At 39.4% G+C, this 18,684-nt stretch overlaps 1 protein-coding gene across 5 annotated transcripts; it reads left to right on the top strand.

Moving 5' to 3' along the window:
• Window positions 1-2,122: 2,122 nt before the first annotated feature.
• Window positions 2,123-16,796, top strand: LOC127850540 (uncharacterized). Of its 5 annotated transcripts, XM_052383660.1 has the most exons (5): window positions 2,123-3,270; window positions 4,564-4,643; window positions 6,656-6,823; window positions 12,949-13,067; window positions 16,087-16,796. In XM_052383660.1, the coding sequence occupies exons 1-4, from the start codon at window positions 2,589-2,591 to the stop codon at window positions 13,027-13,029; spliced, it is 1,011 nt and encodes a 336-aa protein (XP_052239620.1). In that variant the 5' UTR covers window positions 2,123-2,588; the 3' UTR covers window positions 13,030-13,067; window positions 16,087-16,796. The 5 variants fall into 5 exon arrangements, with proteins under 5 accessions (XP_052239620.1, XP_052239616.1, XP_052239621.1 ...); XM_052383656.1 differs by lacking the exons at window positions 12,949-13,067; window positions 16,087-16,796 and adding an exon at window positions 11,988-12,899; XM_052383661.1 differs by lacking the exons at window positions 12,949-13,067; window positions 16,087-16,796 and adding an exon at window positions 11,692-11,958.
• The last annotated feature ends 1,888 nt before the right edge of the window (window positions 16,797-18,684 follow it).

The following is an 18,684-nucleotide window of genomic DNA, read 5'->3' on the forward strand; positions in this document are numbered from 1 at the left end:
CTGGACCGAGGTGTTGATGTATGCGTTGCCTGTCAGGAAAGATGTGAGTCTTCTTGCAAGGATGGCAAAGAATATTTAGACCCTCGACGTTGAGCAACGAGATCGTTTGGAACTGGTTGACCGTCTTGGAATTTCGTTTCTTCGGTGTAAATATCCCCTCGGCCTCCTTTCAGGCCTCTAGTACATCCCCCTTCCTCCAGACTACTTTGAGGAGCCTCCATAAACGCTTGAGAAGTAGTTGGCACATCTTGTACACTTTGTACGGGATGGCATTTGGTCCTGGTGCCGAAGCAGCTCTGGCCTTTTTCACAGCTTCTTTCACCTCGCCAAGCGTAGGTTCCGTCGCATTCAGCTGTTTTTCGGGTTCCTCCGCTGGATCTATTCTGTCACAGTCCCCTAGCACGTCCTCTCGATTGGGGTCAGAATGGGTCACATGAAGGAAGTTCTCTATTTCCTCTAGTGGAGTTTCCAACATTCCTGACCTTTCTTTGTCGAGGAGGGATCTTGCGAACTTGTATGGGTTGGCTGTGAAAGCTGCCCTCTTTTTTGCCCGTTCTCGTGTCTTTCATCTGTTGTCTTCTGCTTTCCGTAGTGATGTCAGCTGTGTCCGAACTGTATCTCTAAGCTGTGTAAGTCCAATCCTCTCTGTGGGTGAACTAGCACAGTACCTTCGTTCCAGCTGCTTGAGTTCACGTCTCAAGTTCTGGATACGAACTTGCCGCCTGTTTGGTCTTGGAGGTTCCTTTCGCACTCTCTCCTCTTCTAGTCCAAACCTCTCCTTTCCTACTGAATATATCAAGGTTGTGAGGGTGGTCAGCTTCCGGTCTACTTGTCCTTGCATGGATGCATCGAGGATGTTCTCTAGGTCCTCGTCCAGTTGGGTCCATGATGTCTTGTCTGAAGCCTTGGGCCACTTAATCCTTGGTCTCCTGGTTCTAGTGGCAGTGTCTTGCTGTGGTCTATCCTGATCAGTCGCTTTGCTTGCTTCCGGGCTGCTTTGAGTCTGTAAGAGCTCTAAAAGGGGGTCATCATCCTCCTCAGGATTTCGAAAGACATCCTGTGAGGTCTCCTGAACATAGAGTTCTTCAGTACTGTGGGTTGAATCCAGACTGGAGTACTCCTGCGTCTTACTAGCCAAACTGGCTATGCGCTGTCCTTGTGATCTCACACGTTGACAATCAGACTTCCCTTGGTGAATGCGTAGACCGCGTTGGTTCTTGCACACCTTTCCGCAATTACAAGTGACCGATCCATCTCTATTCGTAGTCGGTTGGGCAGGCCGTGTCGATTCCATAAAATCCGTCCATGTGAGTCTATCGTCCCCCCCCTCTCTGTAGACTCTGGGGGTGTCTTTCATTTGTGGAGTCTGTAGCTGTTCGTTGGGTGTCCCCTCTCGAGGACTGCAGTTCGGGATGCTACCCCTAGTGCTCCTGTTCCAGTCTGTTCCTGGCGCCATCTGTCTCTCCAGCGTCACCATTCTGTTCTTGGTTGTCATCCAGTCTTTCCTGGAAGTCACTGGTGCCTCCAGATATCGAATTAGTTTAAATACAGTCTTAAGACTGCTCCTCAACCAACATCATCAGCATGGATTCCGCCGTCTTAGAATGTTTCGGCCCTTTACTTCCATGAACATTCTGATAGCGGTGGACCCACAGTGGTGATCAGTCACTGTGTGTTGGTTGATTGCCTCCAGCTCTTCTCCTCTCGCCTCAGCCACAGCCAGCTTGATGCCCATTCGGCTGCTTGGCTCAGTCTCTGGATAGCCCCTCGTCTCTCCCTGCCAGTTGTTCCTAATGCTGTCATGCACGGACTGGGAACAGAATCCTGTAACGCCAACTTCCACGGGAAATAGCCAAGTTCGCCAGCATGTATGTTGGATCATAATCTTAAACTCATAACTGAGATATTTAAGTCTGAACAGAGTTGCGTTAAAAAAGTCTTGAAGTGTATGGACAATGCTCATGTGTATGGACAATACCTTCACAAACAGATACAATTGGCAGTTGATGTTTAATCAAAATAACCATTGCCGTTGAATAACGTCGCAACGCAATATACCATAATGTAAAAAGTTTTACTTGTTTGTAACCTTTAACCTTTACAAGGGAAATAACTGCGCAAGCAATGTGAGACATTTGTCGATGTGAAGATCGATTCACAATTTAACAAATAAGATAAGTAAACGTTTCTTTACTATCGCTGAACAGTTGGAACGAACTATTGTGTTTACTTAATGCGATGTTATTTTCTTAAATGACATAAGTATTCGTTCACCACATTGTGCTTCTGATTAACTCGAGAAAATTCACAACATACTGATTTAAGAAATCGAAAGTAGACTAAAAAATTGAAGCCCTAATTTTTATAAAATGGCAACGGGTGAACAGATCGTTTCCAACCAATTCAATTCAAGCGATGTCATCGAACCAAGTGTTGTCATACGATCATGTGAGCCGTGTAGCAGAGACGGCTCCGCAACAAAGGCAACAGTTTTCTGCAAGGTTTGTTAGGAGATACTTTGTGATGAGTGCAGTAAACCACACACAAAATACAAACCTGGGAGGCATGACGTAGTCAATATTCAAGACATGGGTTCAGCTGCAGTGATGGTTGATATGAAAGATTTGGACCTTTGTGAGGAGCACGGCAAGGCAATCAAATTTTACTGTGAAGACCATTCCAAGCTGTGCTGCAGTACGTGTACATTCACGCACCGGAAATGTGACAATGTTGATGAAATAAAGAGCATATCATTAATAAATAAACCGGAGTTTCAGGCAACTAAACACGCATTGATAAAAATAGAATCTGAAGCTGCTTCTTTTATAGCTGACTGTGAGAAGTCAAGGGATGAATTGAATGAATCCATCGCAAATATATCCGATGAAGGAGATAAGATTAAAGACAGTATTGTTAAACTTTTCGAAGAAGCTCAGCAGAAGATGTTTACTGAGATAAATCAATTTAAGGCTGAAGTGTCTATGCAACTTGACAAAAAATACACAGCCGCTTCACAAATACAAGAACAAATAAATCAGATATTGCCGATGTATTCTGCTATTCTAGAACACGGTACGTTTGAACAAAAGTTCATATTTTCTAAGAAGACCAAAGAACAACAGAACACTATTGAAACACATGTCGATTCGCAAAGAAATGCTACAGTTACAACCAACATTTCACTGTCGTTTTCAAGGGAACTACAAGCACTTCTTACAATGGAGAACCCAATTTTTCAAATGAATTTTGATCAGCAATGTGCAAAGATAGGTTTGTTATTTTATTGTCTCTCCAGCATTTTAATGCATAACAAAACAGTCAGTAGATATTACAAGCGATTCTAAACACTTACAAATGTGTAATCCACTCAGCGATTTATACCACAGGAACTTGGTATAAGCTGTTACTTCCCCCCCCAAGCTGCTACCCTCCACCACCAGCCTTTACCCCTCCATCACTAGCTGCTACCCCCTCCCAAAAACCTCATAACATAAATATCCCTCTAAAAAATAATTTAACCTGTTTCAAGAATCGTCATTCTAACTATTAAACGGAATGTTTTCACTGTTGGTGCACCATATTTGACCTGGAAATAGTTTTAAACAAAGCTGTGCTCTCATTGGATAATGAGGTGGGGCTGTCCTGTCTTTGATTTCGAACCAAATGACAAAACATTACGGATAATAGTTTAAAAGCTGATTTCTCACAACAGATTCGATTTGGAGGGAAATATACATTGTAATTATATTTATGTTAGTAAGTGTTAACGAAGTTTAATTCTGAATTGTAAGAGATGTGTTCTTACATTGTGAGATGACTGTCAAACCGAATTATGTATGTGTTAAATGTATTTTTTTAAGGTCGCAGAACAATTTTAGTAAAGGTTTTTGCTAGTTTTCTTTTTTGACTCACATTTTGCTTTTATGGACAATTTTGAGTTTTTTTGGAGGAATGGGGGGTAGCAACTAGAGAGGGGAGTAGCAACTGGGGGACGGGGTAATAGCTTATGCAGAGCGCCTGTGATTTATACAGCCATTTTTAGCTCATCTGAGCACAAGGTGCAGACACAGGCTAATCTGGGTCGACACTTTATGCATTGGACCCCGTTTTCACAGAGTGAGGATCATTTAGGCATATGGGACAGCAACTAATACTAACGTAGTGAATGAAAATTATTTGTTTTCAGTTTGTAAAACAAACACCTGCAAGTTTGTGAAAAAAAATCATAACTAAACCATGTTGACTTATTTTTACATCGGTATTTGTATGCAAGGGGTGGTATTCCAGAAACATCTTAAGTCATTTCTTAAATATTTTTATTTAAGTTCAAAATTACAATGTTTTATATTTCTTTGTCACATAAGCAACACACGTGTTGTTGATTTTGCTTAAATAACTTTGTCATAATGATGTTATTTTAATATAAATCATGATGCCAAACTATTGCAGCTTAACTGAAACACTTAAGAAAAGTTCCCGATTTAAGGATAAGAATATAATTTAACTTAAAATGCTTCTGGAATACCACCCCAGATCATGACAAAAGTGCATTGGTTAAAACAGATCAGAGTTTTGAGCTGCAAATAAAGCTGCAAGAGGAAATACAAAAGGCCTCACAGCAGATGCAAATGTTAGAACTTGAGGTAAGGACCTTTTTTCAATTTCTTGAATATACATAATGGGTCGAAACCTGGAAAATGAGGATAAGTGCATAAACTGTCATCCCTGATTCCTATGCGCAGTATGCACAGGCTAATCAGGGACGACACTTTCTGCCTAAACAGGATTTTTGCTAAAAGAAACTTCCTTTAAAAAAATACCATAAAAGCGGAAAGTGTTTTCATTGAATAGCCTGTGCAGACTGCTAATCTTGGAAAACACTTTGCAAACATGCGAGGCTCTTAGTGAATGTTGTATTTGTTATATAGGCTATTATTTTTGTCTCTGTTGTTATATAGGCATTACTTTTTAGCTCACCTGAGCACAACTGAGCTTTTGTGATCGCCTGTCGTCTGTCATGCGTCGTCCGTTGTCCGTTGTGTGGCGTCAATATTTGCCTTGTTAACACTCTAGAGGCCACATTTATTGTCCAATCTTCATGAAATTTGGTCAGAAGTCAAGATTGGTCTTAATGATGTCTTGGATGAGTTCGACAATGGTTGTATTTGCTTAAAAAACATGGCTGCCAAGGGGCATTTTTCATTATATGGCTATAGTAAAATCTAAACACTCTAGCGGCCACATTTATTGTCTGATCTTCATGAAACTTGGTCAGAAGATTTATAACAATAATATCTTGGACGAGTTCGAAAATGGGTCCGGTTGGTTGAAAAACATGGCCGCCAGGGGGCTGGGTATTTTTCCTTATATGGCTATAGTAAAACCGATGTTCATGAAACTTGGTCAGACTATTTGTCCCAATGATATCTTGGATGAGTTTGAAAATGGTAAACTTTGAAAAACATGACTGCTAAGGGCAGGGGCATTTTCCCTCATATGGCTATATATGGCTATAGTAAAATCTTGTTAACACTCTAGAGGCCACATTTATTGTCCAACCTTTATGAAACTTGGTCAGAAGATTCAACCCCATAATATCTTGGACAAGTTCAAAAATGATGCCTTTTGGTTGAAAAACATTGCCGCCAGGGGGCGGGGTATTTTTCCTTTTAAAACTATAGTAAAACCTTGTTAACACTCTAGAGGCCACATTTATTTTCTGATCTTCATGAAACTTGGTCAGAAGATTCGTCCCATTGATATCTTGAATTAGTTCGAAATTGATTTTGGCTTCTTTTAAAACATGGCAACCAGAGGGCGGGGCATTTTTTTCTTATTAGGCTAAATATGCCTTTTGTAAAACCTTGTTTAAAACACATTAGAGGCCACATTTATTGTCCAATCTTCATGCAATATGGTCAGAATATTGGTCTCATTGATATCTTGGATGAGTTTGAAAATGGTTACCTTTGCTTGAAACACATGGCTGCCAAGGGGCGGGGCATTTTTCCTTATATGGCTATAGTAATATCTTGTTAACACTCTAGAGGCCACATTTATAGTCCGATCTTCATGAAACTCGGTCTGAAGATTCATTCATCCCAATAATATCTTGGACGAGTTCGAAAATGATTCCGGTTGGTTGAAAAACATGGCAACTACGGGGGCGGGGCATTTTTCCTCATATGTCTTTAGTAAAATCGTGTTAACACTCTAGAGGTCACATTTACTTTCCGATCATCATGAAACTTGGTCAGAAGTTTTGTCCCAATGATATCTTGGATGAGTTCAAAAATGGTTTTGGTTTCTTTAAAAACATGGCCACAAGGGGGCGGGGCATTGTTTCTTATAAGGCTAAATATGGCTTTTGTAAAACCTTGTTAAAACACTATAGAGGCCACATTTATTGCCCAATCTTCATGAAATTTGGTCAGAAGATTAGTCTCAATGATATCTTGGATGAGATTGAAAATAATTATGTTTTCTTGAAAAACATGGCTGCCAAGGGGCGGCGCATTTTTCATTATATGGCTATAGTAGAATCTTGTTAATACTCTAGAGGCCACATTTAATGTCCGATCTTCATGAAACTTGGTCAGAAGATTCATTTAGCTCCATTTTCCCAGAGTGTGGCTCAAACCTATGCGTGTTTCAGATCTCCTGTCTGCGTGGCCAGCTTGGCGAGAAGGACCAGATGTTGACCCAATACAAGGAGCAGCTAGACAGCCAGCAGAAGAACATGACCCTGGAACACCAGCGGCAACGGGATGACCTCATTAAACAACTTGACCATCTCAACTCAGCACTGAAACACAAGACATCTGTATGTAAATAAAGAAAGAGATCCGCAGTTCTTAACAAATTAGTCTGTTATTAAATAGAGCTGTGCAATGGGAAAATGGGGCTAAATGCATTTGTGTAGTGTCCTCCCAGATTAGCCTGCGCAGTTCACATAGGCTAATCAGGGACAAACTTTCCGCTTAAACTATATTTTTGCTAAGAAGAGACTTCCTTTAAACAAAAAACATACCATAAAAGCCGAAATTGTTTACCCTCATAAGCCTGTACAGACTGCACAGGCTAATCTGGGATGATGTTTTACGCACATGTATTAAGCTCTGTTTTGCCAGATCGAGGCTCAAACAAAGGCACTTATTGTTACAGCTTTGAATTGCCTTATACTCCCAGCCATACAGTGAAGATGAACAAAGTCTCGATTCCCAAGTGATGTCACTGATCTTTAAGTTGTCTTACAGACCCAGCCATACAGTGGGGATGTTCAGAGCCTCAAGTCCCAGGTGATGTCACTGATCTTTGACATATCTTACAGACCCAGCCATACAGTGGGGATGTTCAGAGCCTCAAGTCGCAAGTGATGTCACTGATCTTTGATTTATCTTACAGACCCAGCCATACAGTGGGGATGTTCAGAGCCTCAAGTCGCAAGTGATGTCACTGATCTTTGACTTATCTTACAGACCCATCCATCAGAGCTCCAGATAATTTTTTCAGCTGAGGGGTATTTCACTCATGAATTTTTTAACTGATGCGTAAAAAATCAAAATCCGATAATTTTAAGAAGTATTTATGTTCAAAGGATCAGAATTTATAATAAATTGTACATGTAGTGTTAACTCGCTATAACAAGCAGTATTTTACACAATAAAGCAATCACTTATTATTTAACATTTTTTCTGTTTTTATGTCCCCCACTATATTAGTGGGGAGACATATTGTTTTTGCCCTGTCTGTTGGTTGGTTGGTCTGTTGGTTGGTCTGTTTGCGCCAACTTTAACATTTTGCAATAACTTTTGCTATATTGAATATAGCAACTTGATATTTGGCATGCATGTGTATCTCATGGAGCTGCACATTTTGAGTGGTGAAAGGTCAAGGTCAAGGTCATCCTTCAAGGTCAGAGGTCAAATATATGTGGCCAAAATCGCTCATTTTATGAATACTTTTGCAATATTGAAGATAGCAACTTGATATTTGGCATGCATGTGTATCTCATGGAGCTGCACATTTTGAGTGGTGAAAGGTCAAGGTCAAGGTCATCCTTCAAGGTCAGAGGTCAAATATATGTGGCCCAAATCACTTATTTTATAAATACTTTTGCAATATTGAAGATAGCAACTTGATATATGGCATGCATGTGCATCTCATGGAGCTGCACATTTTGAGTGGCGAAAGGTCAAGGTCAGAGGTCAAATATATGTGGCCCAAATCGCTTATTTTATGAATACTTTTGCAATATTGAAGATAGCAACTTGATATTTGGCATGCATGTGTATCTCATGGAGCTGCACATTTTGAGTGGTGAAAGGTCAAGGTCATCCTTCACAAGGTCAAGGTCATCCTTCAAGGTCAAACGTCATATAGGGGGACATTGTGTTTCACAAACGCATCTTGTTTTGCCGTTGGCTTATAAGCAGCCATTAATCTCTTTTCCGTCTTGATATGGCCAGCCACTGTTTAACACACACTGTACAGCCACGATCAAAATCTTCTAAGCTTGGCCCACAAAACTAGTTTATTATATGTGTATTTCGGCTGCCATTTAAAAAGTGCTTGAAGATAAAAAGGTTTTTCCATAGTGCCACACCAGAGATGAACTGATAGCAAAAATTATATGCTTGAAGTTGGGCGATTCGGGTTTTATCGAATGTGATGTCAAATGTTTTCATCATAAGCGTATATCGATTCTCAACAATGCAGCGGGAAGCCCGTTGTGTCATCATCGGCGTTTATCGTGGGTCAAATAAAATGATACCGTTCTGACTGAAGAGTAAATTTGGTCGGAAACCACATTCTATACATAGATGGTGATATCCCTAAGTTTTTACCGGTGCGGACACAATGACCGAAACCAATCATGTTTACATGAATTTATAAGCATGCATAAACGGCTAATACGCATTGAAATTGCACACGATGCGTAATCCGAATTTTGCCAGGAGTTTTTTTACTCAACAAATTTTTAGGTCATGCGTATTTTCTTTTTTTTCATGCGTATTTTACGCAAATACGCATCTTATCTGGCCCTCTGCCAGCCGAACAGTGGGGATGTTCAGAGCCTCAAGTCTCAGGTGATGTCACTGATCTTTTACTTGTCTTAGGCCAGAATATTTCAATTAACTGATTTTCAGACCCGCCGACTCTAATTTTTGACAAAACCAAAAACAAATTGAATCTCGATTATATTTGGATGCCAAAAGGTGGCTTTTAAACACGAAACGGGTGCCGGGTTTAAGAAAAAGGTTAATTATGCTTGAATTTATCAAAAGCTACGCCATTATTGTTTGTTCAAGAACTCTACAACGCTTTCACCAGCAAAGTCTGCTAACTCCATTCTATACATAGATGGTGACGTCACTACGTTATTGTCAATAAGACCGGTGTGTACACAATGTTGCTAACTCAATAATTATGCAACCGTCAAGTCAAATGAAATCCTGAATAGAATCGATTTGTAAGTAAATATTTCATTATTTCTTTACGATTTTATAAATTGATGTATTAAAATGACTAAAAATTATTATGAAAGCAATAAGAAAAGAACAATTTTAATTCAACAGGTGCCCAAAATGCGAAACCAATTTACCCCTATTAACTTTAAATCTTCAATATTTTACGCACAAATACGGTCATATTTTAAAGAATAATACTGTATGTGTTGTTTTATGCAGTTGTAGTGAAGAATTTGTGCATACAATACGTGTTTTTTCGTTATTTTCAATGGGTACGAAATGGGTACGAAACTTCGTTTTTGTTCCGGACTGGTTTGTACCAAAAGTTCAAAAATCGCAAAATCAACAGTTTTTTTTAAAACGATTTAAAATTATGAATGTCCAAATAAAAGAATTTAATTATTTGCAATATTTAAAAAAAAAAAAATTCAGGTTAAAAATGGGCAGTTGTATCTAAAATGAATTTCACTGGTCCAACATGTCATGCACTTGGCATCCGCTGTGAACATTGCAAAAACTTGACTCTTTGAACAATGGGTTAGTGATGGAAATAAACTAATTTTGCAAGAAAGAAAAGCAGAAGTGTTTGTATGGCCGATCAGAGAGGATTCACAGACTGTAGAGAGAAAGTTCATTCTTGATGTTTCCGACCTACCATAGTGCATTACCTTAGGACGCTAGTGTTTTTGTTTTCTCCAAATTATGAACATTATGACATGTTCAATCTCTAGAAGACATTGTTCTTTTAAACAACACATGTGTTGCAAGTAACATTACTGTTGTTAAATACATTTAAGAGCAAAAGGGTTTTATTCTGTTGTTTGTATTTGTCTGAGGTATTGATTTTTACTGGACAATAAACTATTAAATGTTTTTTTTAAACCTCAATAGCTTATTTGTTGTTTGGTGAGATAAAGTATTTTGAATGCAAAAAAGGACTCCTTGTGAAAAAAAATACATAGACATTGCAAGTTTTAACCAAATGAGACAATTAAAACACAAAAAAATAAATTCAAATGAAAGCAAAAAAAGATATTTTGTTCCAAGCACTAAGTGCGCAAAACGCACAGGTATTATGTTTAAAATGCTCAGCAAAAAAAAAATCACAAAAAAATTAATTTTGGACAAGTGAAAAAATTGCATAACATTTGAACCAATTAAGATATTTGTAAAATTCAAACTGATTTAAAAACTGCAAATAAAGACCTACAGTCTGATTATGATCATTACCAAATCAACATGTTTGAAAACAATCACTGCGGTTGGTTAGTAAAAAGAACTTAAAACCATAACATTTTTTAAAATGAGTGCATATTTGGTCACCCATCTTTTTTTCCCCTCCTCCTGCCCGACACTTTTAGAAACAAAATCCGAAAATCATTTTATAAAAAAATTCTGGCCGTACAGACCCAGCCATACAGTGGGGATGTTCAGAGCCTCAAGTCCCAGTTGATGTCACTGATCTTTTACTTATCTTACAAACACAGCCATACAGTGGGGATGTTGAGAGCCTCAAGTCCCAGTTGATGTCAATGATCTTTGACTTGTTTTACAGACCCAGCCATACAGCGGGGATGTTCAGAGCCTCAAGTCCCAGTTGATGTCACTGATCTTTGACTTGTCTTACAGACCCAGCCATACAGCGGGGATGTTCAGAGCCTCAAGTCCCAGGTGATGTCACTGATCTTTGACTTATCTTACAGACCCAGCCATTCAGTGGGTATGTTCAAAACCTCTAGTTCCAGTTGATGTCACTGATCTTTGACTTATCTTACAGACCCAGCCATACAGTGGGGATGTTCAGAGCCTCTAGTTCCAGTTGATGTCACTGATCTTTGAGTTGTCTTACAGACCCAGCAATACAGTGGGGATGTTCAGAGCCTCAAGTCCCAGGTGATGGCACTGATCTTTGAGTTGTCTTACAGACCCAGCCATACAGTGGGTATGTTCAGAGCCTCTAGTCCCAGTTGATGCCACTGATCTTTGAGTTGTCTTACAGACCCAGCCATACAGTGGAGATGTTCAGAGCCTCAAGTCCCAAGTGATGTCACTGATCTTTGAGTTGTCTTACAGACCCAGCCATACAGTGGAGATGTTCAGAGCCTCAAGTCCCAGGTGATGTCACTGATCTTTGAGTTATCTTACAGACCCAGCCTTACAGTGGGGATGTTCAGAGCCTCAAGTCCCAGGTGATGTCACTGATCTTTTACTTGTCTTACAGACCCAGCCATACAGTTGGGATGTTCAGAGCCTCTAGTCCCAGGTGATGTCACTTATCTTTGACTCATCTTACACACCAAGCCATGCAGTGAGGATGTTCAGAGCCTCAAGTTCCAGTTGATGTCACTGATCTTTGACTTGTTTTACAGACCCAGCCATACAGTGGGGATGTTCAGAGCCTTAAGTCCCAGTTAATGTCACTTATCTTTGACTTGTCTTGCACACCCAGCTATACAGTGGGAATGTTCAGAGCCTGTAGTTCCAGTTGATGTCACTGATATTTGAGTTGTCTAACAGACCCAGCCATACAGTGGGGATGTTCAGAGCCTCAAGTCCCAGTTGATGTCACTGATCTTGAATTGTCTTACAGACCCAGCAATACAGTGGGGATCTTCAGAGCCTCAAGTCCCAGGTGATGGTACTGATCTTTGAGTTGTCTTACATACCCAGCCATACAGTGGGGATGTTCAGAGCCTCTAGTCCCAGTTGATGCCACTGATCTTTGAGTTGTCTTACAGACCCAGCCATACAGTGGGGATGTTCAGAGCCTCAAGTCCCAAGTGATGTCACTGATCTTTGAGTTGTCTTACAGACCCAGTTATACAGTGGAGATTTTCAGAGCCTCAAGTCCCAGGTGATGTCACTGATCTTTAAGTTGTCTTACAGACCCAGCCTTAGAGTGGGGATGTTGAGAGCCTCAAGTCCCAGGTGATGTCACTGATCTTGACTTGTCTTACAGACCCAGCCATACAGTGGGGATGTTATGAGCCTCAAGTCCCAGTTGATGTTCACTGATCTTTGACTTGTCTTACAGACCCAGTCATACAGTGGGGATGTTAAGAGTTTTAAGTCCCAGTTAATGTCACTGATCTTTGACTTGTCTTACACACCCAGCCATACAGTGTGAATGTTCAGAGCCTAAAGTCCCAGGTGATGTACCTGATCTTTGACATATTTTACAGACCCAGCCATACAATGGGGATGTTCAGAGCCTGTAGTCCCAGGTGGTGTCATTGATCTTTGAGTTGTCTTACAGACCCAGCCATACAGTGGGTATGTTGAGATACTCAAGTCCCAGTTGATGTCACTGATCTTTGAGTTGTCTTATAGACCCAGCCATACAGTGGGGATGTTCAGAGCCTCTAGTCCAAGCTGATGTCACTGATCTTTGAGTTGTCTTACAGACCCAGCCATACAGTGGGTATGTTGAGAGCCTCAAGTCCCAGTTGATGTCACTGAACTTTGACTTGTATTACAGTTGAACAGTTGGGGTGTTCAGAGCCTTAAGTCTCAGTTGATGTCACTGAGACAAGAAATCAAGAAACGGTCCAGCAAATAAGACATGGCCTCAAAGACCATCGATAAGAAATCTGCCAGGTACACATTACAGTCTGCATTTTCTTATGTTTAAAAACTGTGCCTTTATTTATTTATTTTTCAAAGGTTTGCACATCAGGTTTTGATTCATGAACAGTTAACAGATTTCCTTTATGATAACTTTTTCTGCCTCACATCAAACATAAATTACTTCAACGCAACAGATTATCAAACATAAATTCTTAAACTAAATGGATTATTATCCTCGAGTGCCCAATATCGACGCATCTAAGCAGTCGGATGAAGTTTTGTTGCTCTTAATATGAGTAAGGTTTTAAATATTGTTATTTAATATCAAATTTACCCTTTATTTACACAATTTAATTTCATTTGATTGTGGTATTAACCAAAATTTGTTGATAAACGACATGAGCTAAGTCTACTGTAACGGCGGCCATCTTGTTGTGAGTGCCCGGTAACAATCCGTCTGATTGGTTACCTGATTTCAATGTAAACATCACTCCTATGGAAACTGAATGCATGCCTCATTAACTCAGGATTGTTGTACTTACTGTACTGTTAAAGCAACCCGGATCTGAAATTAATGAAATCAATCGGGGTTTTGAATTTTATTCATGTCAATTATAACAAGTTTTCAACAAGTTCAAATTACTCTTCACTAACACAGTGAGGACACATGAAGATATCACCTCTCCTTACAACCCGGAGTTAAGTACAATAAATGAGATGAACCCAGTGTCCACACCCAGAACACTGCACCCATTTCCCAAAGACCATTTTGATTCATCTACCGGTATAGCAGGGACAGGTGACACTGCCTTAACTGTTCCAGATGGTCCAGGTTGTGCGGTCAACTTCTGGGCCTTTTGTCTTTTTTTCCTTCCCTCTTCATGATCCTGAATTTTTAGAATTATTACATCCTCAGTAATTGGCTTTCCACTGACCACTGAACTTAGGTATTTCCTCTTTTTGTTGCTTGTTTCTTGGATATGATGTTTGCTTCTTTGATGCAGAAAAATTTGTCCACTTCCGTTTCCGAAGGTTGGATGATTGAAGAGAACTGGTTTCTTGTTGAAGGGCCTCTGATGGCTTGAATACTGAGGAATCTATAGCATTTGGATAATATGGGTAGATGCCGGTTTTGCAAAAGGATGCTTGCACATTATTTGGTGAAAGTGCTTGCGAATATGCCCTGCTTCCAAGTGCACACACATTGAAGCTAGTTATACTTTGCCCACAGTTGTCGCGCATGAACTTGTGACACACAGAGCTGTAGATCCTTTCGAATGGCCCAAAACAACCAACATCTAGAGGCTGCAAAACATGGCTCGTGTGTGCTGGCAGAACAAACAGGATTATGTTCTGTGACTTGGCCCAATCAATCAACCCCAAATTAATGTGAGACTTATGGCCATCATAGAGAATCAGAACAGGATTGCCCAGACAATGTTCAGGTAAGTATTTAAGCAGGTGCTGCTCAAGGTACCTTTTGAACACAGCACTATTACTCCTAACGGACTCAGTGACTGTACCATCAACTCCATGACCACCACCATCTAATAATTCCGACTTCATCCGTAACCTTGGAAATGCAAAGAATGGCGGAACACTGTTACCCATGGCATTTCCGCAACCAATGACTGTGATGAGGGTTCTTGAACCAGATGCGACTGCTTGTGGCTGAGATTAGCAGCTTGCAACTACTGAAGGGGGTTAATGGGAAGTGGACAAACCTTTCTCATCAACATTGCATATCCGTTCTGGCTTATGCTTGAGATCATACTTGTCCATGATGTTGCCCAGTTAAGTATAATATACTGACACGGATTCCTTGTTGAAGGCTTTGACATGTTGAATCTCAAGCCCACGAGGCTTCAACACTTTCAGCTCTGGACATCGTTTCATAAACAGCCTGAACCACTCAAGTGTGAGCGGATTTTCCTTGTCCCGTTTTCCAAGAAATATCGCATATTCACTGGCCATGTCAACAACTTCTGACCGACTGTAACCATATCCACAGCTTGCCATTGGTTTTAGATGGTCTGTCAAGTGTGCCTCTTCCACCTGAAATAATGTAGGTGGTGGTCCAGAATGTGTTACCTCCGGATTTACTCTGCCACTCAACCTGTGTCGCAGTGAGGCTTCTGGGATGCCATACTCTCTTGCAGTGGTTCTAAAATGGGCCCCTGTCAGCAACACCTTTTCATAGGCTGTGTTAATGGAAGTAGGTAAATAGAACCTGTACTTCTTTTGTGGGACCTATAAATAGTAATAAATGAAAATAAGTATTACACCTGACATGCAATTACCAACATGAACACTTGCTAGTTACAATTATATTTCGCATAACAAAAAAAATATCCGGACTTCACATCAAATTTAACGCGTACAACTTTTCCAGTGTGAAAATTAGTCTATTTATACGATGTTCTGTCACATGAGAGTCACGTGACTTATGCATGAAAATAGTGAGCTTTCGCAGACGATACCGATGCATTTTCCCACGGTCTTATTTGCAAAGAAAATTTGGTGTAATGTGTTCAAAAGTTTTGCATTACGTAAAATACACAAAAATACATCAATTTTAAACCAATCAACCATATCTTACCTTTGAACCAGCTATTTTCCACATTACGAAGAACAACTCTAGCAAAATCGTCGTAGCGTAAAGTCTGATAGTGTATGACGTCAACGGATGTCGCTTATCTATCAAACAGAGGCAAATCAAAAATGGCGTCGAATAAGGGCAGCGTCGATTCGGGTCACTCGACGATATAAGGTCATAGCGTATATCTCTCAGATGCCAGCTTATTGAAATGAACTATAATCAAAAGGTTTGCTCATGCAAAACAAGCTCTAACAAAGTTCAGTGTAAAATATAATTTTTGCTTGCGTTATATAAATATATATATAAGAAAAAACGGTGAAAACCACAATTGGGACTTTTTGGCTGCCATTAGGTAAAAATGTATAATTTTTGATATTGGTAATGGGGTCGAATTTCGGCCCCAACTTTACAAAGAAACCAAGACTGAAGTGTGCCATATTTGAATTTCAGGATAAGAATGCTGGAGAAGGATATGGAATCCAATGAGCAGGAGTGGAGGCAGAAATACAAGGCACTGTGTAACCATAGATGATTATAGTAATCTGTAGGCAAATCTTGCCATTTCTGAGGACACTTTAAACAAGGAGCGAAATGAGTTTGCAAAAAGGAATTGTTTCTGCTGTTTCTGCTTGTTTGTTGATTGGTTTTAAACCTATTTATTTTAGCTCGATTGAACTGAAAGCCTAAGGCATAGGGGAACGCTCTCAATTTCAGGCCCTCTTGTCATGTTCTTTATTTTAGCGCCATACTTACCATTAAAGGGACTGTCAACCATGACGACGAAGAAAAGAAAAGTTTTAAAATACCGTATTTTTTTACAATTATTAGTTTATATTGATTAAAATATCACGACTGGTATAGTACATTACTTTTAAAAAGTTTTTATATTTTCAGTATATTCGGTAATAAATTTTACTGGGTATGTCTACCAGGTAACTACCAGTTAACTATAAATAACGCCAGTAAATTGATCATCATCGTCACTTGGTAAACCCAGGAATGCAAATTGTGCATGCGTAGTGAATTGTATATATTTTATATATAAAATGATCAATCAACCTGCGTTTTTTTTGTGTGTGTGTGTGTGTATATCGTTATGTCACCTATTTTCGCGATGTACTTTCACATCGCGAAATTTTATTACCGAATATACTGAAAATATGAACGTTTTTTTAAGTAATGTAATATACCAGTCGTGAAATTTTGATCAATGTAAACTAATAATTGTGAAAAAAAATACGGTATTTTAGAGATTTTCTTTTTCCGTCATTTATGGTTGACAGTCCCTTTAAGCTCCCTTTTTCATTCAAATACAAAAAGCAAGCCGTAACTTAAACTGATTGTAAGATCTTTTGCCAATTGTTTTTTCAAAATGTTTCTTTTTGAATATTAAATGTACTATAACAATTATGAATACCGTGCTTTATCATTTATTACGCACAACCATGTATAACGTGCACCCAATTTTTAGCTCACCTGAGCACAATTTGCTCATGGTGAGCTTTTGTGATCGGCTTATGTCCGTCGTCCGTCGTGCGGCGTCAACATTTGCCTTGTTAATACTATAGAGGCCATATTTATTGTCCAATCTTCATGAAATTTGATCTTAAAGACATCTTGGATGAGTTCGAAAATGGTTATGTTTGCTTGAAAAACATGGCTGCCAAGGGGCGAGGCATTTTTTCCTTATATGGCTATAGAAAAACCTTATTAACACTCTAGAGGCCACATTTATTGAAACTTGGTCAGAAGATTCAACCCAATAATATCTTGGACGAGTTTGAAAATGGTTTGGGTTGGTTGAAAAACATGGCCACCAGGGGGCGGGGCATTTTTCCTTATAGGGCTATAGTAAAACCTTGTTAACACTCTAGAGGCCACATTTATTTTCCGATCATCATGAAACTTGGTCAGAAGATTTGTCCCAATGATATCTTGGAAAAGTTGAAAAATGGTTTGGGTTGCTTTAAAAACATGGCCAATAGGGGGCGGGGCATTTTGCCTTATATGGCTATAAATGGCTTTAGTAAAACCTTGTTAACACTCTAGAGGCCACATTAATTTTCAGAAATTTGTCAGAAGATTTTTCCAAATGATATCTTAATTAAGTTTAAAAATGGTATCGGTTGGTTGAAAAACATGGCCGCCATTTATTTTCCGATCTTCGTGAAACTTGGTTAGACGATTGGTCACAAGGATATTTTGGATGAGTTCGAAAATGGTTACGTTTGCTTCAAAAACATGGCTGCCAAGGGGCATTTTTCATTATATGGCTTTATATATGGCTTTAGTAAAACCTAGTTAACACTCTAGAGGCTATATTTATTGTCCAATCTTCATGAAATCTTCAGAGGATTGGTCTCAATAATATTTTGGATGAGTTCGAAAATGGTTACGTTTACTTGAAAGACATGGCTGCCAAGGGGCTATATTTGGCTATAATAAAACCTTTTAAGCACTCTAGAGGCCACATTTATTGTCCAATCTTCATGAAACTTGGTCAGAAGATTTGTCCTACTGATATTTTGGATAAGTTTGAAAAGGATTCCGGTTGGTTGAAAAACATGGCCGCCAAGGGGGCGGGGTATTTTTCCTTATATGGCTTTAGTAAAACCTTGTTTACACTCTAGAGGTCACATTTATTTTCCGATCATCATGAAACTTGGTCTGGAGATTTATCCCTATGATATCTTGGACAAGTTCGAAAATATGTGTTTCCAGTTGTTTTAAAAACATGGCCACCAGGGGGCGTAGCATTCTTCCTTATATGGCTATATATGGCTTTCGAAATTTCTATAGAGGCCACATTTATTGTTCGATCTTCATGAAACTTGGTCAGAAGATTCATCCTAATTATATCTTGGATGAGTTTGAAAATGGTTCGGGTTGGTTAAAAAACATGTACACCAGGGGGCGGGGCATTTTTCTCTCTTGCTGCCACATTTATTGTCCGACCATCATGAAACTTGGTCACAAGATTTGTCCCAATGATATCTTAGATGAGTTAAAAAATAGTTTTGGTTGGTTGAAAAACATAGGCACAAGTGG

The sequence above is a fragment of the Dreissena polymorpha genome, chromosome 11 (genome assembly GCF_020536995.1).
Source record: "Dreissena polymorpha isolate Duluth1 chromosome 11, UMN_Dpol_1.0, whole genome shotgun sequence".
In the NCBI taxonomy this organism is placed as follows: Eukaryota; Metazoa; Mollusca; class Bivalvia; order Myida; family Dreissenidae; genus Dreissena; species Dreissena polymorpha.